This window comes from Nansenia antarctica, assembly GCF_963989245.1.
Source record: "Nansenia antarctica genome assembly, chromosome: 5".
NCBI lineage: Eukaryota > Metazoa > Chordata > Actinopteri > Argentiniformes > Microstomatidae > Nansenia > Nansenia antarctica.
In genome coordinates this window covers 54,732,751-54,751,050 of record NC_137690.1, presented here as the reverse complement: position 1 = coordinate 54,751,050, position 18,300 = coordinate 54,732,751, and the positions used below count along the sequence as shown (strand labels likewise).

The window sequence follows — 18,300 nt, the reverse complement described above, 5'->3', positions numbered from 1 at the left end:
GATTCTGTATGTCATTCACATGTCAACTGAGACCAAAGATTATACATACACTTTCATCCTAAGCCTTTTACTTCACAATGTTCAACTCACTTTAAAATACTACACAATTCTATCACACAAACACACTGACTAGCCCTAGCCCAAGAGAAAGACAGGGTGTGCAGGCTAAGCCATCATCTGATTCAACCTATGTATGTCTGAAGAGGATGACCTGTCCTCCGCTGTATCCCCCTGGCAGCCCCCGCCCCGCCCTTCCCTTCCCACCCTTCTACCTCTCTATTCTTCCCTCCTTCTGGTACAGCCTCTCTCTGTAGATGGTCCTGGAGAAGAACCAGGCGCTCACCATGGTCAGACCTGTCCCCAGGCAGGAGAGCCCGATACCGGCCAACGCACAGAGGTGTAGCCCCCTGTTGAAGCTGACGGCCTGGGTGTCCATGAAGAGTAACTCCCCCTCTCCGAAGGACTCTATCCTGGGGGTGATGGAGTAGCCCACCGTCAGACAGATCAGACCAGTCGCTAGGATCAGAAGGCCCAGTGCCAGAGAGACCTAAGAGCCAGGAGAGGAGAGGAGAGCAGAGCAGAGTAGAGAATGGTGGAGAAGGGAAGGGAGAGAGTTAAAAGAGAAAGGGTGGTGCATGGGAGAGGGGTAGAGTTGGAGAGAGAGAGAGAGAGAGAGAGAGAGAGAGAGAGAGAGAGAGAGAGAGAGAGAGGGGATAGAGGGGATAGAGGGAAAGAGTGGGGTGTTTCAATCCAAATCCGGAGAGAAGGAAAGAGAGAGAGAGAAAGAGAGAGACAGAGAGGGAGACAGAGACAGAGAGAGAGAGCGAGAGAGAGAGAGAGAACAATGAGCTGTACAGAAAGTCTAAAGACAAGTGACTGGTTATACCTTCCAGTGACCTGAGCTCCACCAGCGGGTTGGGGGCCTCTGGGTCAGGGCATCCGCTGGACCCTCTGCGTCTCTCTCTGACGCTGTGGCCTCATAGAAGTGGTGCAGGTAGGAGCGCACGCCAAACTGCAGACAACTGGAGCCCACCTGTTGGAGAAGCACTAGGGATCAGCTGGATAGTATAGTCGCCATTCTAATCTAGATTTAGGCAACTTCGTTGTTACTGTCATTCCAGAGATGGTTTTGTTATTGTGATTGGTAGTCTAACCCTACTGCGTGAGGAGGAGTAGTCTGCTGTTACTGTATAATACCCAAGTAGTTCATGAAAATGGAATAAAACGTCATTCAAAGCAGGCCACACCTCACTGCCTGAGGATTCTACCCCTGAACCGGATACGGACCCAGACACACAGGCCTCAGAACACGACGCCATCACACCTCACACACCTGGACAATAAACACACAGACAGATCTATAGTTAGTACACTTACTCTCTCTCACTCACTCACTCACTCACTCACTCACTCACACACACACTCACACACACTCACACACACACACACACACACACACACACACACACACACACACGCGCACACACACGTCCTCCCTGGATTGCACAGTGAGGACACGCATAGTGCACAAATCTCTACTGCTGTAACATAGGGTCTGTACTTACCAGATCTCCAAATTCCTTCTATAAAAGTCCCATAGAGATTCACTTCACAGTCCCGCCATATTACCCATGTGTAATGTCTGTGTACGACGATGCTATAACCCACGGGTGGATGGCAGTGGCGTACCGCAAAATCCCGAGGCCCCCCCGCAAGGTGGCGGCGGGGGCCCTTTCGCAACGGAGGTTAAAAAAACGTGTGTTTTTTAGAGTCCGACAGTGTTTCCTCTATATGCATTTATTCGTGGCGGGCCGCCACGAATACATTTTCTCCGCCACTAATTGATTCAGTCCACTTTATGACCGGAGAACAGATTGAAGCTAGTTTAGGCCGCTTTCAGACCTACATTTAGTTCCGATTTAGGATGTAGTAAGTTACAATATGTTACAATGTTGCAATTAACCTCGTCGCGCTTGCAAAACTGTTTTGTGATTGGTCCGAATTTAGTGGGACATTTGGATTTCTGGAAATCCCTTCCCTCTCTCTTCGCCCGTCGCCCGTCCCTTTAATCCCGTAAGCGTATCCTAATCGAAAATGCAACATCATCAGCGACGACCTTGGGTTCTTGCATTTACTGCTGTTCTCTGGTTCATGTTCTTATACCAGTGCTCACTATAGAGTATTTTAAATGAACATTCGTAATGTAGTCTAGTCTCTGATGTTCATGGTCAACTAAATCAGGCTATTTTGTGAAACAAATAATGTTCCCGAGCAGCCTCGCATCTAACGCTAGCTTCGAACTATTGATAGCATAAACGTTGGTAAATGTCACAAACGACACAGTATTGGCAGGGGGAAAGAAGGGGAGTCGAATTTTTATTGACAACGGATTTACATGCTGGAAAAACATGCAGCTAAAATTCAGGGAACATTTGGACAATAAGAGACACAACGGAGCTGTGGTCGCGTGGTCTAATTACAGGGCAATATGCGCGGGGCAAAAATAATCTATTGCCTCCCAAATCACCACGAACAGAACGGCGGAGGTACGGGTAAACAGGGCACTTTTTTTTTTTTATGTTGCCACCCTCTATTTTTCGGTGAAATTACGTCTTTGTATTGAGCGCCAGTGGCGCGAAAAAAGAACACTCCGCCACTAATGTGAAAAATCCTGGAGGAAACACTATGCATTGCGAAATTTCTACATTCTAAATGCTTGACTTAGCAAAAGGTACAAACAAGTGAGAGCAATGAGAGGGGGTGCTAGCAACCAATGTTAGGGGGCCCCCTAGTGGCTGGGGCCCCCCCGCGGTGCGTCGCTTGCGGGCCCGTCCGCTACGCCACTGGTGGATGGCCACCCACGGATGAGTCACGCATACAGAGTTCACTGCGTGAGCATAAATAGACCCCCAAAAGATGCGTGCGCCGGTTTTCACGCAAAAGTATTTTTCATAAAACTTGAAACTTGAATGTGTAGTGACTACATTATGGGTTCATGTTCTCCTCTTACTGTTGGTTGTGTAGTGGGAGGGAACCAGTTCTGGCACTAGGGGCAGAGGGGAGGATTATTAACGTTGCAACTTCCTGTTTAGATACAAGAGTTTTGGTGATCGATTTCCTGGTCCTGTACGGAGTGTACAAGTTGTTATTTTGATTAAACAGTTATCATTACGTTGCCTACGTCTTTCCTTTTTCCTCCGGCACTACACTGGTGACCCCGACGTGATTTTTGTTAACGTGATTGTGTACAAAAACCAGCGAGCGAACATTGCAATCCTGCAAAATGTCCGGGCGAGGAAGACGTTCAAACCAGCGGCAGCCATCACCATCCCCTGTCAGGGTAACGCGTGGTGCGCACACTCCCACTCTCAAGCTACCAGAATTCTGGGACTCAACGCCTGCTGCATGGTTTGCTATTGTAGAGGCACATTTTAACAAAAGTGACATCGATGACGACGACGACCGGTACAACCATGCTGTGGCAATGTTGGGCAGCTCCACCGCAGCTCGGGTGGTAGGTTTTTTGTCTGCTCCCCCGACGACGAACAAATATGAGCGCCTCAAGGCCCTGCTTCTAGAGACATTTGAACTGTCCACTGCGGAGAGGGTGCGTCGCCTATTTGCCATGTCGGACTTGGGTGACGAGAGGCCTTCTGCGCGCATGGAGAGGATGCTAAACCTGCTCGGTACAGAAGACCCCATGATCCTCTTCACAGAGCTGTTCATGCGCACATTGCCAGCTCAAGTTAGGATGGCGCTGGCCAACACCGCCATCATGGAGCCCCGCGCCCTGGCCAGGGAGGCGGACCGGTTCGTCTTGGCCATGCCTCAACGGTCCCCCGACCTGCTCGCTCCCGCGGCCGCCCCGCCACCCGACCGTCGCAGGAGAGCGAAGGATGACGCCAGACCTTCTGGCCAGCAGGGTAACGCTGCGGGCCATTGTTTCTACCACGCCACTTTTGGCGCCAAGGCCAAACGGTGCCGCTCACCCTGCACCTTCGGACCGACGGGAAACGGCGGGGCCGGCACTCAGTAGTGGCCCTGAGCGCTGGCGTCACCAACAGGCTGCTCTTCATACAAGACACCGCCTCTGGTCGCAGTTTTCTTTGTGACACAGGTGCCCAGTGGAGCATCATTCCGGCAGAGAGATCGGATGTGGCGAAGGAGGAGCGTGGTCCGCAGTTGGCAGGCGCGGACGGCACACCTATCCGCTCTTATGGCACTAGGGCGGTGGACGTGTGCTTCGGAGGACAATGCTTTTCGTGGGATTTTGTCATAGCGGCTGTCACATTTCCCCTCCTTGGTGCGGATTTTCTGTGCGCCCACAACCTGTTGGTGGACGTGGGGAACAGGCGCCTGGTCAACTCACAGACTTTCGCTTCCTTCGCCTGTACGCAGGGGGAGGCGGTCTACAGCGGGTGGTCCAATACGCTCGCCGAAAGTGACCAGTACCTTCGGCTGCTCGCCGAATTCCCCGACCTTACCAAGCCCACCTTCTCCGCGCCCACGGTGAAACACGGAGTGGAGCACCACATCGAGACCGAGGGGCCTCCCCTCCACGCCAGGGCCAGGCGCCTCAACCCGGAGAAGCTGGCCATCGCCAGGGCGGAGTTTGCGCATATGGAGCAGGTGGGCATCGTTCGGCGCTCGAGCAGCCCCTGGGCGTCTCCCCTGCACATCGTCCCTAAGTCAGACGGCGGGTGGCGCCCATGTGGGGACTACCGCCGCCTCAACGACGCGTCCAAGCCTGACCGCTACCCGGTCCCACATGTCCAGGACTTTTCAGCGAACCTGGCAGGCAAACGCTTCTTCTCCAAAGTGGACCTGGTACGGGGGTACCATCAGGTGCCGGTGCACCCCGAGGATGTCCCTAAGACGGCCGTAATCACGCCATTTGGCCTCTTCGAGTTTCTGCGGATGCCGTTCGGCCTGAAGAACGCGGCGCAGACCTTCCAACGCCTCATGCACTCGGTGCTCCGGGACCTACCATTCCTCTTCGTCTACTTGGATGACATCCTCGTCGCAAGCACCACGGCGGAGGAGCACCTGTCCCACCTCCGGGCCCTTTTCACACGGCTCAGCCAACATGGGCTGATTGTCAATCCGGCGAAGTGTGAGTTCGGACGGAACACCATCGACTTTCTCGGGCACCGGGTCTCCGCAGAGGGGGTGACCCCCCTCCCCTCGAAGGTGGAAGCTGTCGCTGCTTTCCCGCGCCCCAGCACAATCAGCGAGCTCAAGGGGTTCATCGGGATGGTAACCTTCTACTATCGCTTCCTCCACCACATCGCTCACATCCTGCGGCCTCTGTACGATGCCCAGAAGGGCAAGACTCTGAAGCAGCCGGTGGACTGGACGGCGGAGCGTGTCAAAGCCTTTCAGGACACCAAGGCGGCCCTGGCCCGCGCTGCCATGTTGGCCCACCCCTCGACCTCGGCACCCACTGCTCTCACCACGGACGCCTCTGACTTTGCTGTGGGAGCGGTGTACGAACAGTGGGTTGGGGACGCCTGGCAGCCTCTTGCATTCTTCAGCCGCCAGCTGTCTCCCAGAGAGCAAAGGTACAGCACATTCGACAGGGAGCTCCTCGGGCTGTGGCTTGCTGTCAGACACTTCCGTTTTTTACTGGAGGGCCGCGAGTTTACGGCCTACGTGGACCACAAGCCACTCACGCACGCCATGTCCAAGGTGGCGGAGCCGTGGTCCGACCGCCAACAGCGCCAGCTCGCCTACATATCCGAGTTCACCACAGACATCCAGCACGTTGCTGGGAAGTCCAACCAGGTCGCGGATTGTCTCTCCAGGGCGGTGGTTGGTGCGGTCCAACTGGGTTTGGACTACGCGCGCATGGCTGCAGACCAGGCCGCCGACCCCGCCGTCCAGGCTCTCAAGTTGTCGGACACAGGACTGCGCCTAGAAGAGGTGGTTTTCGGTGACGCAGGGGCCACGCTCCTGTGCGACGTCTCCATGGGTCAGCCACGACCGGTGGTCCCCGCCAACTGGAGGCGCCCCGCCTTCGAGGCGATACACGGCTTGTCTCACCCTGGTAGGAAACCGTCCTCGCGGCTGGTGTCAGAGAAATTCGTCTGGCATGGGCTCAAGAGGGATGTGAGGGCCTGGGTAGACACGTGCATCGCCTGCCAGCGCGCCAAGGTGCATCGACACGTCAAGGCCCCCCTGGAGCAGTTCTCTGTGCCTGAGCGGAGGTTCGATCATGTAAACGTGGACCTGGTAGGGCCGCTGCCCCCCTCGCACGGATACACCTATCTCTTTACCATGGTGGACAGGACGACTCGCTGGCCGGAGGCAGTTCCGCTCTCCTCAACGACAGCCCCCGACCTGGCCCGGGCGTTCATCGCGGTGTGGGTCTCCCGCTACGGCACCCCTGCTGATCTCTCCTCTGACCGTGGCTCACAGTTTACTTCAGAGCTGTGGGCAGCGGTGGCGGAGAATCTGGGGGTCAAGCTCCACCGCACAACCGCCTATCACCCGCAGGCGAACGGGCTCTGTGAGCGTTTCCATCGATCCATGAAGGCCGCCCTTCGAGCCAGCCTCACGGACAGCAACTGGCTTGACAAGCTGCCGTGGGTCATGCTGGGGCTCAGGACAGCGCCTAAGGAGGACCTCCAGTCGTCGTCCGCTGAGCTGGTGTTTGGACAGCCGCTGCGGGTCCCCGGTGACTTCATTCCCAAGTCAACGGAGCCCTGGTCCGCCGCCGCTCAGCGCGCCTCCCTGCTGGACAGCGCCAGGACCTTCGTCCCGGTCCCGACTACGCAGCATGGTGTCCCTACTTCGAGGGTGCCCCCGGAGCTGCACTCGGCGAGGTTCGTTTTCATTCGTCATGATGGCCACAGGACTCCACTACGTCCTCCTTATGACGGGCCTTTCCGTGTCATCGAGGCCGGAGCCAAGAACTTCATGGTTGACATGGGGGGTAGGCCTGAGTGTGTGTCCGTTGATCGCCTCAAACCGGCCCACTTGGACCTTGAACTGCCCCTGGGCTTGGCCCTGCCACCGCGCAGAGGCCGGCCTCCAGTCCTACCTCCCCTGCAGCGCCCTGGCCATTCCCCCCTCCGACCCCGACAACCCCCCGCAGCTCACGGGCCCCCGGTCGTCACTGCCCCCCGTCCTTCCCTGCAGGAGGACGTGATGGGCGATGTCACACCTCCTCCCGCACCTCCTGACTTTACCTACGATCGTAGGGGCCGGGCCATACGCCCTCCTCGCCGTGAGGATTTCCAATATTGAGGTGAACACTGGGGGGGCTGGTGTAGTGACTACATTATGGGTTCATGTTCTCCTCTTACTGTTGGTTGTGTAGTGGGAGGGAACCAGTTCTGGCACTAGGGGCAGAGGGGAGGATTATTAACGTTGCAACTTCCTGTTTAGATACAAGAGTTTTGGTGATCGATTTCCTGGTCCTGTACGGAGTGTACAAGTTGTTATTTTGATTAAACAGTTATCATTACGTTGCCTACGTCTTTCCTTTTTCCTCCGGCACTACAAATGTAAGAATGTGCTTCCCTCCATGCAAACTTCTGACCATGCCTACGCACATTATAAGTGTATTTAATTGAACTTAGGAGCAAAATGACCAACATGAAGCTTGATCGAGTGCGAGATCAAAGAAGGCGCTAAGTGCACCTAACAACAATTTAATTCTGATTGATATTAGCCTATTGCATGTAATTAGAATGACTTATTATGATTATGATTATTTTTATATTGACTTTATTAGGCTTATTATTATTATTATTATTATTATTATTATTACTAATAATAATAATAATATTAATAACGATGATGATGATGATGATGATGATGATGATAATAATAGATTTATTTTTGTTTGCTTTCCCCAGCACTGAAAGACAGAAATGTGTCTATCATTATATATTAGCATATTATTTGTCGTCATTAGTCTAATTGTAATCGTCATGTAGAGAAGACAGGTATTCGAGAGGGGGGCATCCGTATCCCCCCCGCATCTGCCACTACTCACTGTCGATTAATGATTGCCATGGTCCGCTTGTTGAAGGGGGAAAGCACTGTGCCGTTTCCTCCACATGTGGCCTTCCCACTGGCTTCGTATGGATGCGCTGTTTTAGTGCCTCTGCCTTGATATCTGACCACTTCTTCTTGAGCTGCGAGTGGGTGCGGTTCTCGCCGTTCACAGCTGTCCGTGACCGTGTTTGAGACGATCAATGTTGATCAGTTGCCGACCAGCGCAAAACCTGTTGCATGATGGGGATGCAATCTGCCGACTTGCAAAAAAAAATGCCGGCTGCTTGAGATTGGCAAATCCCGAGATCGAGGCTCAAGTAGTTTTTAGAGCGAGGCTCTGTGGAGCCCTCACAGACTGCATGCAACCTTAGACGCATTTGTATGAGTCACTTTTCATGTGGTGGTATATAATCAGTATGGTACTGTATTTGAAAGATCAAAAGATTGCACTTCATTGACGCACTTCATTGACGCATTTCATTGTCCAATTTGGACTGCACTGACGCGCCTATTCTCGCGAAGCCTTAGATGAATTCTACTCGGGTTCGATTTTGAAGTCAAACAAACAAGCCCACAACTTCTCGCAATGCAACTCACCGTAGCTACATATTGTTTTGTATTTGTTAGCCTATTATCTTTGAACCTGAAAATAATGCGTTGTCCACCTCACTAGCGTTTCTATTTAGAAAAGCTCCTCTTTTTAAATGTCGTGTGAAATCTATGCCACATTTATAAACGAGAAAAATAAGCTCCGGAAGAAAATGTGTGGGCTTGCAAAGTCTTATTTTGGTAGTTGAATAGCCAATAAAGTTGTAGACGGTTTCATGGAGCACAGCTTGTTCAAGGAGAAACAAACACAGTGTGTGTGTGTGTGTGTGTGTGTGTGTGTGTGTGTGTGTGTGTGTGTGTGTGTGTGTGTGTGCGTGCGTGCGTGCGTGTGTGTGTGTGTGTGTGTGCGTGCGTGTGTGTCTGTGTGCGTGCGTGCGTGCTTGCGTGTGTGTGTGTATGTGTGCGCGAGAATGTTTGCACGTGTGTTTTGTGTGGGTGGTTATAAATGGGCTTTAGTCTTGAACAACTAGTACTACAGCATACAATCCTACCATCCTACCATTGATAATAATAAAAAATGGTATGCCAAGCCTTGGCAAGCCTTGGCACGCTTTCCCTCCTTTTCCCTGTCTCTCTCCCTGAAATATGAAGCTGTTAAACTGTGCTCTAAACGCAGGGTAAACGCAGCGGGTTCACAAGGTCACTAGACACGTCTCCCAGCGCTCGGAGGGAGGATGGGGACGTTACATCATGCAGCAGAGCGTCACGTAATGGTACATTAACATGAATAATGTATTTTGTGTTGACAAGCAGAGGCAAACCACCAGAGAGTAACATACTCTGAGAGGAGAGGAATGTACAGTATACCGGAGAGCAGTTTAGCAAGTGATGGGTACTCTGATGTCATATACCATGACAGTCTGAACAACAGTGGAAGCAGCACGCATGTGTAATGTGATAATGTGATGGTTATTTTGAAGAACAAACGTCCTTCTGAACATTTCGAAAAAAAGGTACATGACGCACAGAACTTCCCAGGCTTCCAACTCCTTACAGAGCCACTCTGTGCGGAAGCAGCAGGATAGCTCTATTCTGGTCCATTCTACTCTATGTGCAACTCCTCTGACCATCCTTGTTGTAATAGGATGTGACACGTACTGTGGGCTATAATCTCTGTGACCAGGCTAAGATAACTATATATGACTACAGTATATTGTTATGTAATAATGTAATGACTCTCTTCCTCCTTAAGTGCAGGTGTTCCACCTGGCCCTCATAGTGTCCTGTCGCTCCCTCTCTCTGGGCCTCACCGGATACTTCTACCTCAGCAGTGCGTGTGCGTCATTTCATTTCTATGAGCAGCCACACAGTGTAAGACGCGTGGCACAAGTGGGCTGTGTGGCTGCTCGAACCTGTTAACATGGGCGCCGAAATGAAACACACATGTGCTGCTGAGGTAGTGGTATCCGCGGGGTGGCCCAGAGACTGCCTGACCCAGTTTTCTCCCTGCCCAGAGGAGAGGCAGCACAGAACACAAGGCTACTGCATCGCTCAGCTGGACCGCTCTGGATCAATATGCCTTGATGGTGTCCCCTCTCTCATTAACACCAGGTCTAGGAACAGATGAAAGGACCTGATTGCTTTCTCTCTACATCTGCCCTCCTGACCTGCCGTGGCGAAAAAAGGGCTTGCTGTGTGGACACACAGACACAGACACACACACAGACACACACAGACACACACACACAGACACACACACACACACACACACACACACACACACACACATCCGCCCACTGCTGGTGCTGGAACAAAAGCTTAGATGTCCCCCTGCCTGTACACTTTAACAACTGTGTCTCTGTCTCTTTCATGGTAGAGGAAAAAACCGTGTGTCATGAAATATCCAGGTGGTCAGTGAGTGCCAGTACCGACATCTCACACTAGGTGTCAGTATAACCAAATACAGTGTTTGCACAAACGTTGAGAACAATGCACATCTGTTTATTTTCACATTGTTTACTCCAGTCCAATCCTTCCAGAACTTTTTTTTTCAAAATGTGTTCTCAGGTAAGACCCTTGATGTTTGACACCAGTTTTGCATGGGCAACCTTGCAGAGCAGTGATAAATGTCCAAAGGTAGGAGCTAGGTGTTGATGTTGTTTACTGGGTATGTATGTACTGTACTGTAGGTCTTATTTTTTACAATCCATATCTGTACTTTTTGTACATTTTGTTCTTTTGTACTGTATGTCTTACCTCCAAGTCATCACACCAAATGGAGCTGGAGGATTATAATACCATAGGTGAGACTTGTCTTCATCAATCATTACGTATACTGCATATTATAGGTTTTAAAGGCATACTCTGGGATTTGACATCACACCCATAAAAACAGAGAAACTTTCATGACATATATTCGAGTGAACAACAGCGAACGAGAGCCACTGACTTGTTTCACCGCCCTTCATTTTCTTTCTTCTTTCATGTTCCTCCGTTTTGTTTTTTGTTGGTTCCATTTCTCAGAAAACGAGCCTGTCAACAGCTGCCTGGATGAGAACCAAAGATTCTATATCTTTTTAAAAATATGTTTTTATGGCATTTCTGCTTTATTGGGATAGAGACAGTAGAGATTAACAGCAAGGATGTGTGACAGAGAGGAGGGATGACCTGCATGTCGATGGACGGAATCGAACGAGGGACCCAGTGATTACATGGCATGTGCCTTAGTGTGTTACGTCACCCAGGCGTCCCAGAACCAAAGATATTTGAACCGGAGATGCTCACAGCTGAAGACATTTGACGCCTGGGCCCTGTCACAATATGCTCTATTCTCTAGTCTGTTGCATCTCCGTTTTTTAAAACTCTCTGGCAGTGTCACCCTGCTTTGTGTATGCCATGACGTCATATCCCAGTCTACCTTTAATGTACAGATTACATTATAGACCCAAGAACCTGGCTCTCTCGCCCCACCACCTCTCTTCCTGTCCCGCAGTGATTAATCTCTCCTAGGGTAATATTATCACATCATTAGTTTCCTATTCTCTATTTAATCAAATTTATTAGTGTAATAGCTCATTGTGAATTGTTCTATTATTAATCAGAATGATGTCATACCCGTAGTCCAGAGGGCGAATGTAATTGTCAGCCTCAAGGAAGACTGGGTAAAGATGAAGCTGCCTAGGGATGGGAAGAAGTGTGTGTGTGTGTGTGTGTGTGTGTGTGTGTGTGTATGTGTGTGTGTGTGTGTGTGTGTGTGTGTGTGTGTGTGTGTGTGTGTGTGTGTGAATGTGTTTGAGAGAGAGACATTCCATTGTCTGAATGCAGCATGAGTCGGTTTGTTTCACCCGGTGACAAAAAAGCTCATGAACTTGCTCATCAATCCCAATGATATCACCAGATTGTCTTCTCTATCTTAGACATCTAGAGATGATGACAGGTTGCAGGGTTAAAAAGGTTTCGAAGGATATTGCGTTGCTGGAGGACATGAATATTTAACCGTCTCATTCTGATGATGTCGTAGAAGTTCTTCCTGTGGCTCACCTCCTCAGGAGCTGATGATTAGCCAAGCAACCACACCAAGGAGCCAGGATTGATTGTCAATACTAACGACATGGACTGTTATAGCATCACATGTAAAGCTTGGATGAATTATTATAGCTTGCTACAGAAAGGCTGTATTTTACTACTCTCTATGATGTAATATTCAATTTGTAGTTTCTGTTTCAATTACACATTCAAATTAATTATCTTGCTTATTTCTTATGATCACTCAACCCTAGCTTTACCACAGTGGTAAGTGAGTTGAGTTCACCATTACAATTTCACAACATGTAAACTGCCTGTGGACCCACAGATCTAAATGTACATGGACATGTAGTCATACAAACGGATGATTTTAAGAATTTAAACCACAGTTTCCCACAAATTGCAGCAACCCCTTGCCATGCACGCATGCACACACACACACACACACACACACACACACACACACACACACACACACACACACACACACACACTCACACACACACACACACACACACACACACACACACACACACACACACACACACACACACATTCTGACCCTAATGCCAGTGCTGGCGCTCTAACGTCCTCTGCCATCTGCCTCTTTGTTTCAGGCGCTATGGTAACTTATCCCTGTATTGTGTGTGTGCATGTGCGTGTGTGTGTGTGTGTGTGTGTGTGTGTGTGTGTTTGTATGTATGTAAAGTGTTTTCCCTGCCAGTCTTCCATGTGGTAAAAGCTTTTGCCAAGTTAAAGGGGATGTCAACTTGACCCAGCTGTTAAACGCAGGCCAGGCCAGTGAGTGGCCAACTCCTTGTTGAGTCTAGAATGTTTAGATATTTCTATTGGCACTCTTCCAAATCAAATACAGTCACATCAAATGAAATCATTGGGAACAGTTTTATTGGGTTTGTTCTAGGGCTATCGATGTTAACACGTTTTTTCTTGCGATTAAAATAAATTCCATAACGCCCGTTCTTTTTTAAACGCTGTAAACGCATTTCCCCCAGTTTGACCCATGTAATGTACAGACGTTTTATTTTCGCTGTGCGCGCACATTGATTTTTATTTATGACATGCAGCATTTAATGGAGAAGGACAACAGACGATGATAAGTGCCCAGCAAATTGCATTTGGCCAAAGGGTTTAGACAGAGGATCAGCCGCGATTTAGAGGGTCAACAACAGCAAGGCACTTTGCAGATTCGCTGACATTGGTCAACAATCGAATTGTGGTTTTGCTGTGTGCACTTTCGATGCCTAGTGTGGTAACTTGTCTTCTATGTCCCACTATTTACATTTTGATATAGTAATATACTATATAGGCCTAGTTTTTGTTTTTTAGGTTGAAGAGATTTGACAATTAGTAAAGTTCCTATATAGTACAGCAATTCAACAGAAGCATGGGGGACTTACTATTCCCTTTGAATGTGTGATGTTGGTGTAGCTCAGCTGAGAAGATCTATGCATCCCATCCCTCTGTATACAGTCACATGAATAACATGCACATGGGGGGGTAGATAAATGTGATTTATTTATGTATATGCTGATGAAAACATCTGATGCTGATTATTTTGTGTTTTCTCTCGGCCTGTGAAGTATATTCAAGGGCAAGAAGTTAAAGCTAAAATGAGTGACATGTAGCCAAGTAAACAAGAGTAATGACAGCAAACCATGCGATTAAACCATGCATCAATTACTCTTTTTAATCATTTGACGCTCCTTGTCTAGTTCATGATTATTGACATACTTGTTGTCGTTCTTTCTAGACAGTGGTAGAGTCACCTGCGTCATTTTACCATGTGACAAAGTAGTTACAGTAATAATAGATATTCTAGAGTTAAACTGTGTTTTAAGATAGTATTCATGTGTTTACATTCAGCAGATAGAGCCATGGAGAGGATATTGTTTTCCCCTCTCTCGTCACTGTGTTTGTGGCTAAAACAATTCTTCCAGTAAGACTGTGGTTGCATCTCTGCTGAGCTCTCCTGCTTTCATCCCTAGATCCTATCAATAATAGATCCCACAGCCTCACAGGGAGAGGGGAACGGGAGCGCTTGGAAATCTTGGAAAACCCCGGGCAACATTCCAAAGCCAGTGCTTCACAGGCCGCCAATTAGGGACAGCATTTAGAGTCGCTCACCGGGTGTTTTATTCACACACACACACACACACACACACACACACACACACACACACACACACACACTATCCCGCCTGCCCACATGCGGACCCAGACCTCTCTAGAGACCCTCTGACCTACTCCCCTAACCACTGTATTGATCTCAAGGCCAAGATGTGAGAGACTATTGGGGTCATCATTAATGCTCCATCATCCCCAGCAAATGTCAAATGTGGCATGGGAGCGTAAACATGGTTGTGTCAGATGTTATGGACCCCACACAAACACACACACACACACACACACACACACACACACACACACGTGAGGACTGCACCGTGCCTATGGCCGCAGGCTGCATGTGAGAAGCGGGTGGTGGAGAGGATGCAGAGGTTATGGTGTTACAGTGTGTGTGGTTGTTTGGGGGGCCGTAAGTCGTCTCAGGGGGCATAACGTGTTGCCTTCCATGACCTGTGGATGGAGGCGTACCATCCGGAGGTGTGCTGTCTCCCGTGTCCTATAGAGAGACGGGGAGGGACATTGCAGGACGTTTGCTCAGCATTGTTCCTGTCCCATATCTGGTTGTGCCTTATCGTTGACATCCACTAACGAAACAAAATGAGTTGCTACCTTCTAGAGGCTTGCCAATGGTGTCGGCACTAGCTCTAGAGATGTAGTATTTACATTTATAGAGAGTGCAGTTTCCACCTTCATTCTGAGCCCCACCTGCCGGTCGGTAGAAGACCCTCCCCGGAATAATTGTTCCCTGGCCAGAGCAAAAATGGCAAAAATGTCAATGTAATTGTTTCTCCCTTCTTGAAGTTCTCTAAAGCTGGTTCCATTATTTCCAGGTGTTTTTCCAGACGTACCCTATTAGCTGGTATACTGTGTGTGTGTGTGTGTGTGTGTGTGTGTGTACAGCAAGTCCTTTTTTTCACCACGGCAGGTCAGGAGGACAGATGTAGAGAGAAAGCAATCCGGTCCTTTCATCTGTTCCTAGACCTGGTGTTAATGAGAGAGGGGACACCATCAAGGCATATTGATTCAGAGTGTGGGGGAGGTGGGGGCATTGGTCTTAGATCATTTGATGCTTTAGTTCAAGGGACTGCCCTTCTTCTGATTCACACACGCATACGCACGCACGCACGCACGCACGCACGCACGCACACACACACACACACACACACACACACACACTTATTCCAGAGGAAAATATACAGTCAAATATGACGTAAATAGACACAAGGCATGCAACAGGCATGCTACAGACTCAAGGATTACTTCTACCACAAATACACACTCTCAGTCTGTGGAGAGGCTGTCAGGTCTCCTTATAGGCCTGCGCTCTTCCACAAGGAGGTTCCTAGCAGCTGGTGGAACTGCGTAATAAACCCATATGCTGTTCCTACTGATGAATGGTGGAGCAGACGTACAGTAAACCATGTTACATTACGCGAGAGGCCTCCCTCCAGGCCTCCACTGACAGGGACCCCGACCCAGCACAGAAGCCCATTCACAGGCTGGATTTATGGGCTGGTCCAGGCACAGGGCTGCCTTGTATTGAAACCCCCAGACTAGACCCAAGCACAGGGCATAAATTTGCCTTTATGGGGGATCCTGCAATGCATCGCTCCTCAACACAGGCCAACAATTTCCATTTCAGGAGAGAAGTGTTTTCTTGTTTTCCTTCTCTCTCTCCCCCCCCCCCCCCCCCTCTCTCTCTCTCCCTCTCTCTCTCTCTCTCTCTCTCTCTCTCTCTCTCTCTCTCTCTCTCTCTTTCCTTCTCTCCGGATTTGGATTGAAACATCCCACTCTTAATCCCCCTCTATCCCCACTCTCTCTCTCTCTCTCTCTCTCTCTCTCTCTCTCTCTCTCTCTCTCTCTCTCTCTCCCCCTCCCTCTCTAGTCACCATTAAGATGGAGACAGCACTAATCCCACCTGTGCTGGCCCACGACGACGAGGCCATGTCGAGAGTCTATAACGCAAGGCTCCCACGACAGCAGGTCATATCTCCAACTGAACGATGACTGCTTGTCTCCTACAGCTAATTATCTGTCTGTTCCATACCATAGAATAAGAATGAATGACTTCAATGGCTCCATACATAGGCTTCCTAATGTTCCATATGTGGGGCTGGCCAACACAGAGACACACCAGGTAGAGCTATCAACTCACTGGAATGAGTTTGTGTGTTGAGTAATGGCACTTGGCCACAGAGAGAGACTCCAACTCCCACTCAGTCGTCAATCTGGATCATAGAAACATTGCAACAGGGCTAACATCCTTCCCAGCATCACCAGAGGAGAATATAGCATGCTTCTAATCATGTTGAATTGCAATATATTGTAATTTATATTATTATTTATTATTCTTTTTGAGTGCTCGAGTGTGTTATCCCTGCTAAGGTATGACTCTGTCGACTATACGGGTACACTGTAGCTAATAACCACGGTAGTGAGAATGTGCTCATTGTGTTGGTCCTGCATCGGTGGCTTTAAACACCACAGCCATCATTCTACTGTAATGGTGTTTATTCAAATGGATTTTCCAGCTTAGGTCATAAAGAGGGAGGGAAAACGCTGTAGTCTCGAAATTTACGACCCATAAAGCTCTGAGAGGAGGCCCTTTACTAGGCTGAGCTGTGCCAAGCTGAGCTGAGCTGGACTGAGCTGAGCTGAGCTGAGCTGAGCTGAACTGAACCGAACTGAACCGAACCGAGCTGTGCTGGGGCTCCATTGGAAGTGGGTAGGCTGAGAAAGCAGGAATTCTATCTTTATGTCGTCCGGGCCTATCCACAACTCCCTACCATCTGACTGATCCAGCGTGCTTGGCAAACCACCTACGTTTGATCCCTGACCGATTGGCTCCACAATGGGGATATTGCTGGCTGCATGCCAGCTGTGGGCTGGTCCCCTGTGTGTGGGTGCCATACCATCACCGTCCCATAACTCTCCAGTACAATACGCCACTGTGCAGCTCCCTGCCCCCGAGGGCATCATTAACATTTAGTAACAGCCCTGGCATCAGTCACAGCGGTGCAGGGAGGGACGTTATGAGAAGGGAGGGCAGTAAACCTAGATCTAGAAGAAGGTAGAATGGACATAATAAATTATAATACATATACTGCAAATGTTTTATCGCGGGTAGCTATCTACACCGGAGGCCATTTTGTTATGTATCATTTACGAATATGTGTCAGATATTGGGTTATTATTATTATTATTATTATTATTATTATTATCCCATAATAATGATTTGCCTTCATCATTATTCTTAACATTATAAAGTTGGTAAACAGAATCATTTGCAGCCGTGTTGGATCGATACAAATCTGTTGGCCCAATTCATGGGGTCTGTCCTCTCTATTCGTTGTGATTCTATGGTGTACCACAGTACTTGGTGTGTCAGAGCTGAGCAGTTGCCATTACAGATGAGGGACCTGTCTCTTCCAGATCACCTCCGTTAATATGATGGATTTGACCTAATGGACGGGTCAATTAGAGTTCACACATCTCAAATGGACCTTTACCACCCCGGGAGCCCTTTAGGGCTGTCTGACATTCATTTCGGCGGCATGATTATGTCATGTTTATATACTGTATCGGTCCAGTTGAATCTTATGTATTGAAAAGGTATCTTAACTCATTACCGGACTGCCAATCAAATGTAATATACGTAACATTCTAAATGCTCCAGTTTGTTTTGTAAATGTCAAAGACTTAAAAGAGACACTGAGACACTGATCTCTTTCTCTGTGTGTGTGTGTGTGTGTGTGTGTGTGTGTGTGTGTGTGTGTGTGTGTGTGTGCAGGCCGGGGGTGGCTAATCGGGAGGATCTGGAGTTTTCCCGGTGGGCCGGTCTGGTTTTGGGCCGGTGTTCAGTCGTGGTAGTACTTGCAAGCCGATACCGTTCTGGACGGCTGGGCGGCTGGGCCGGTACCATTCTGGGCCGATGCCATATAAATAGGGTGACCAGATGTCCCGCTTTGCGCGGCCACGGGGCCAGTGTCCATCGCGCCGCAACAAAGCGCCGCAACCAAGCGCCGATGTGTTCAGTTGCAGCAGAACGTCCAGAATCTATGGAACGTCTTCAGCCTA

General features: G+C 49.4%; 1 protein-coding gene across 1 annotated transcript; it reads right to left on the bottom strand.

Annotated features, from left to right (window-relative positions):
• Positions 1-268: 268 nt before the first annotated feature.
• On the bottom strand, positions 269-1,319 carry nrsn1l (neurensin 1-like; the record flags this gene model as incomplete). The annotated part of the gene is made up of 3 exons (XM_080531752.1): positions 269-547; positions 887-1,033; positions 1,248-1,319. 3 exons carry the CDS (start codon positions 1,317-1,319, stop codon positions 269-271), a joined length of 498 nt encoding a protein of 165 aa, XP_080387878.1.
• Positions 1,320-18,300: the final 16,981 nt, after the last annotated feature.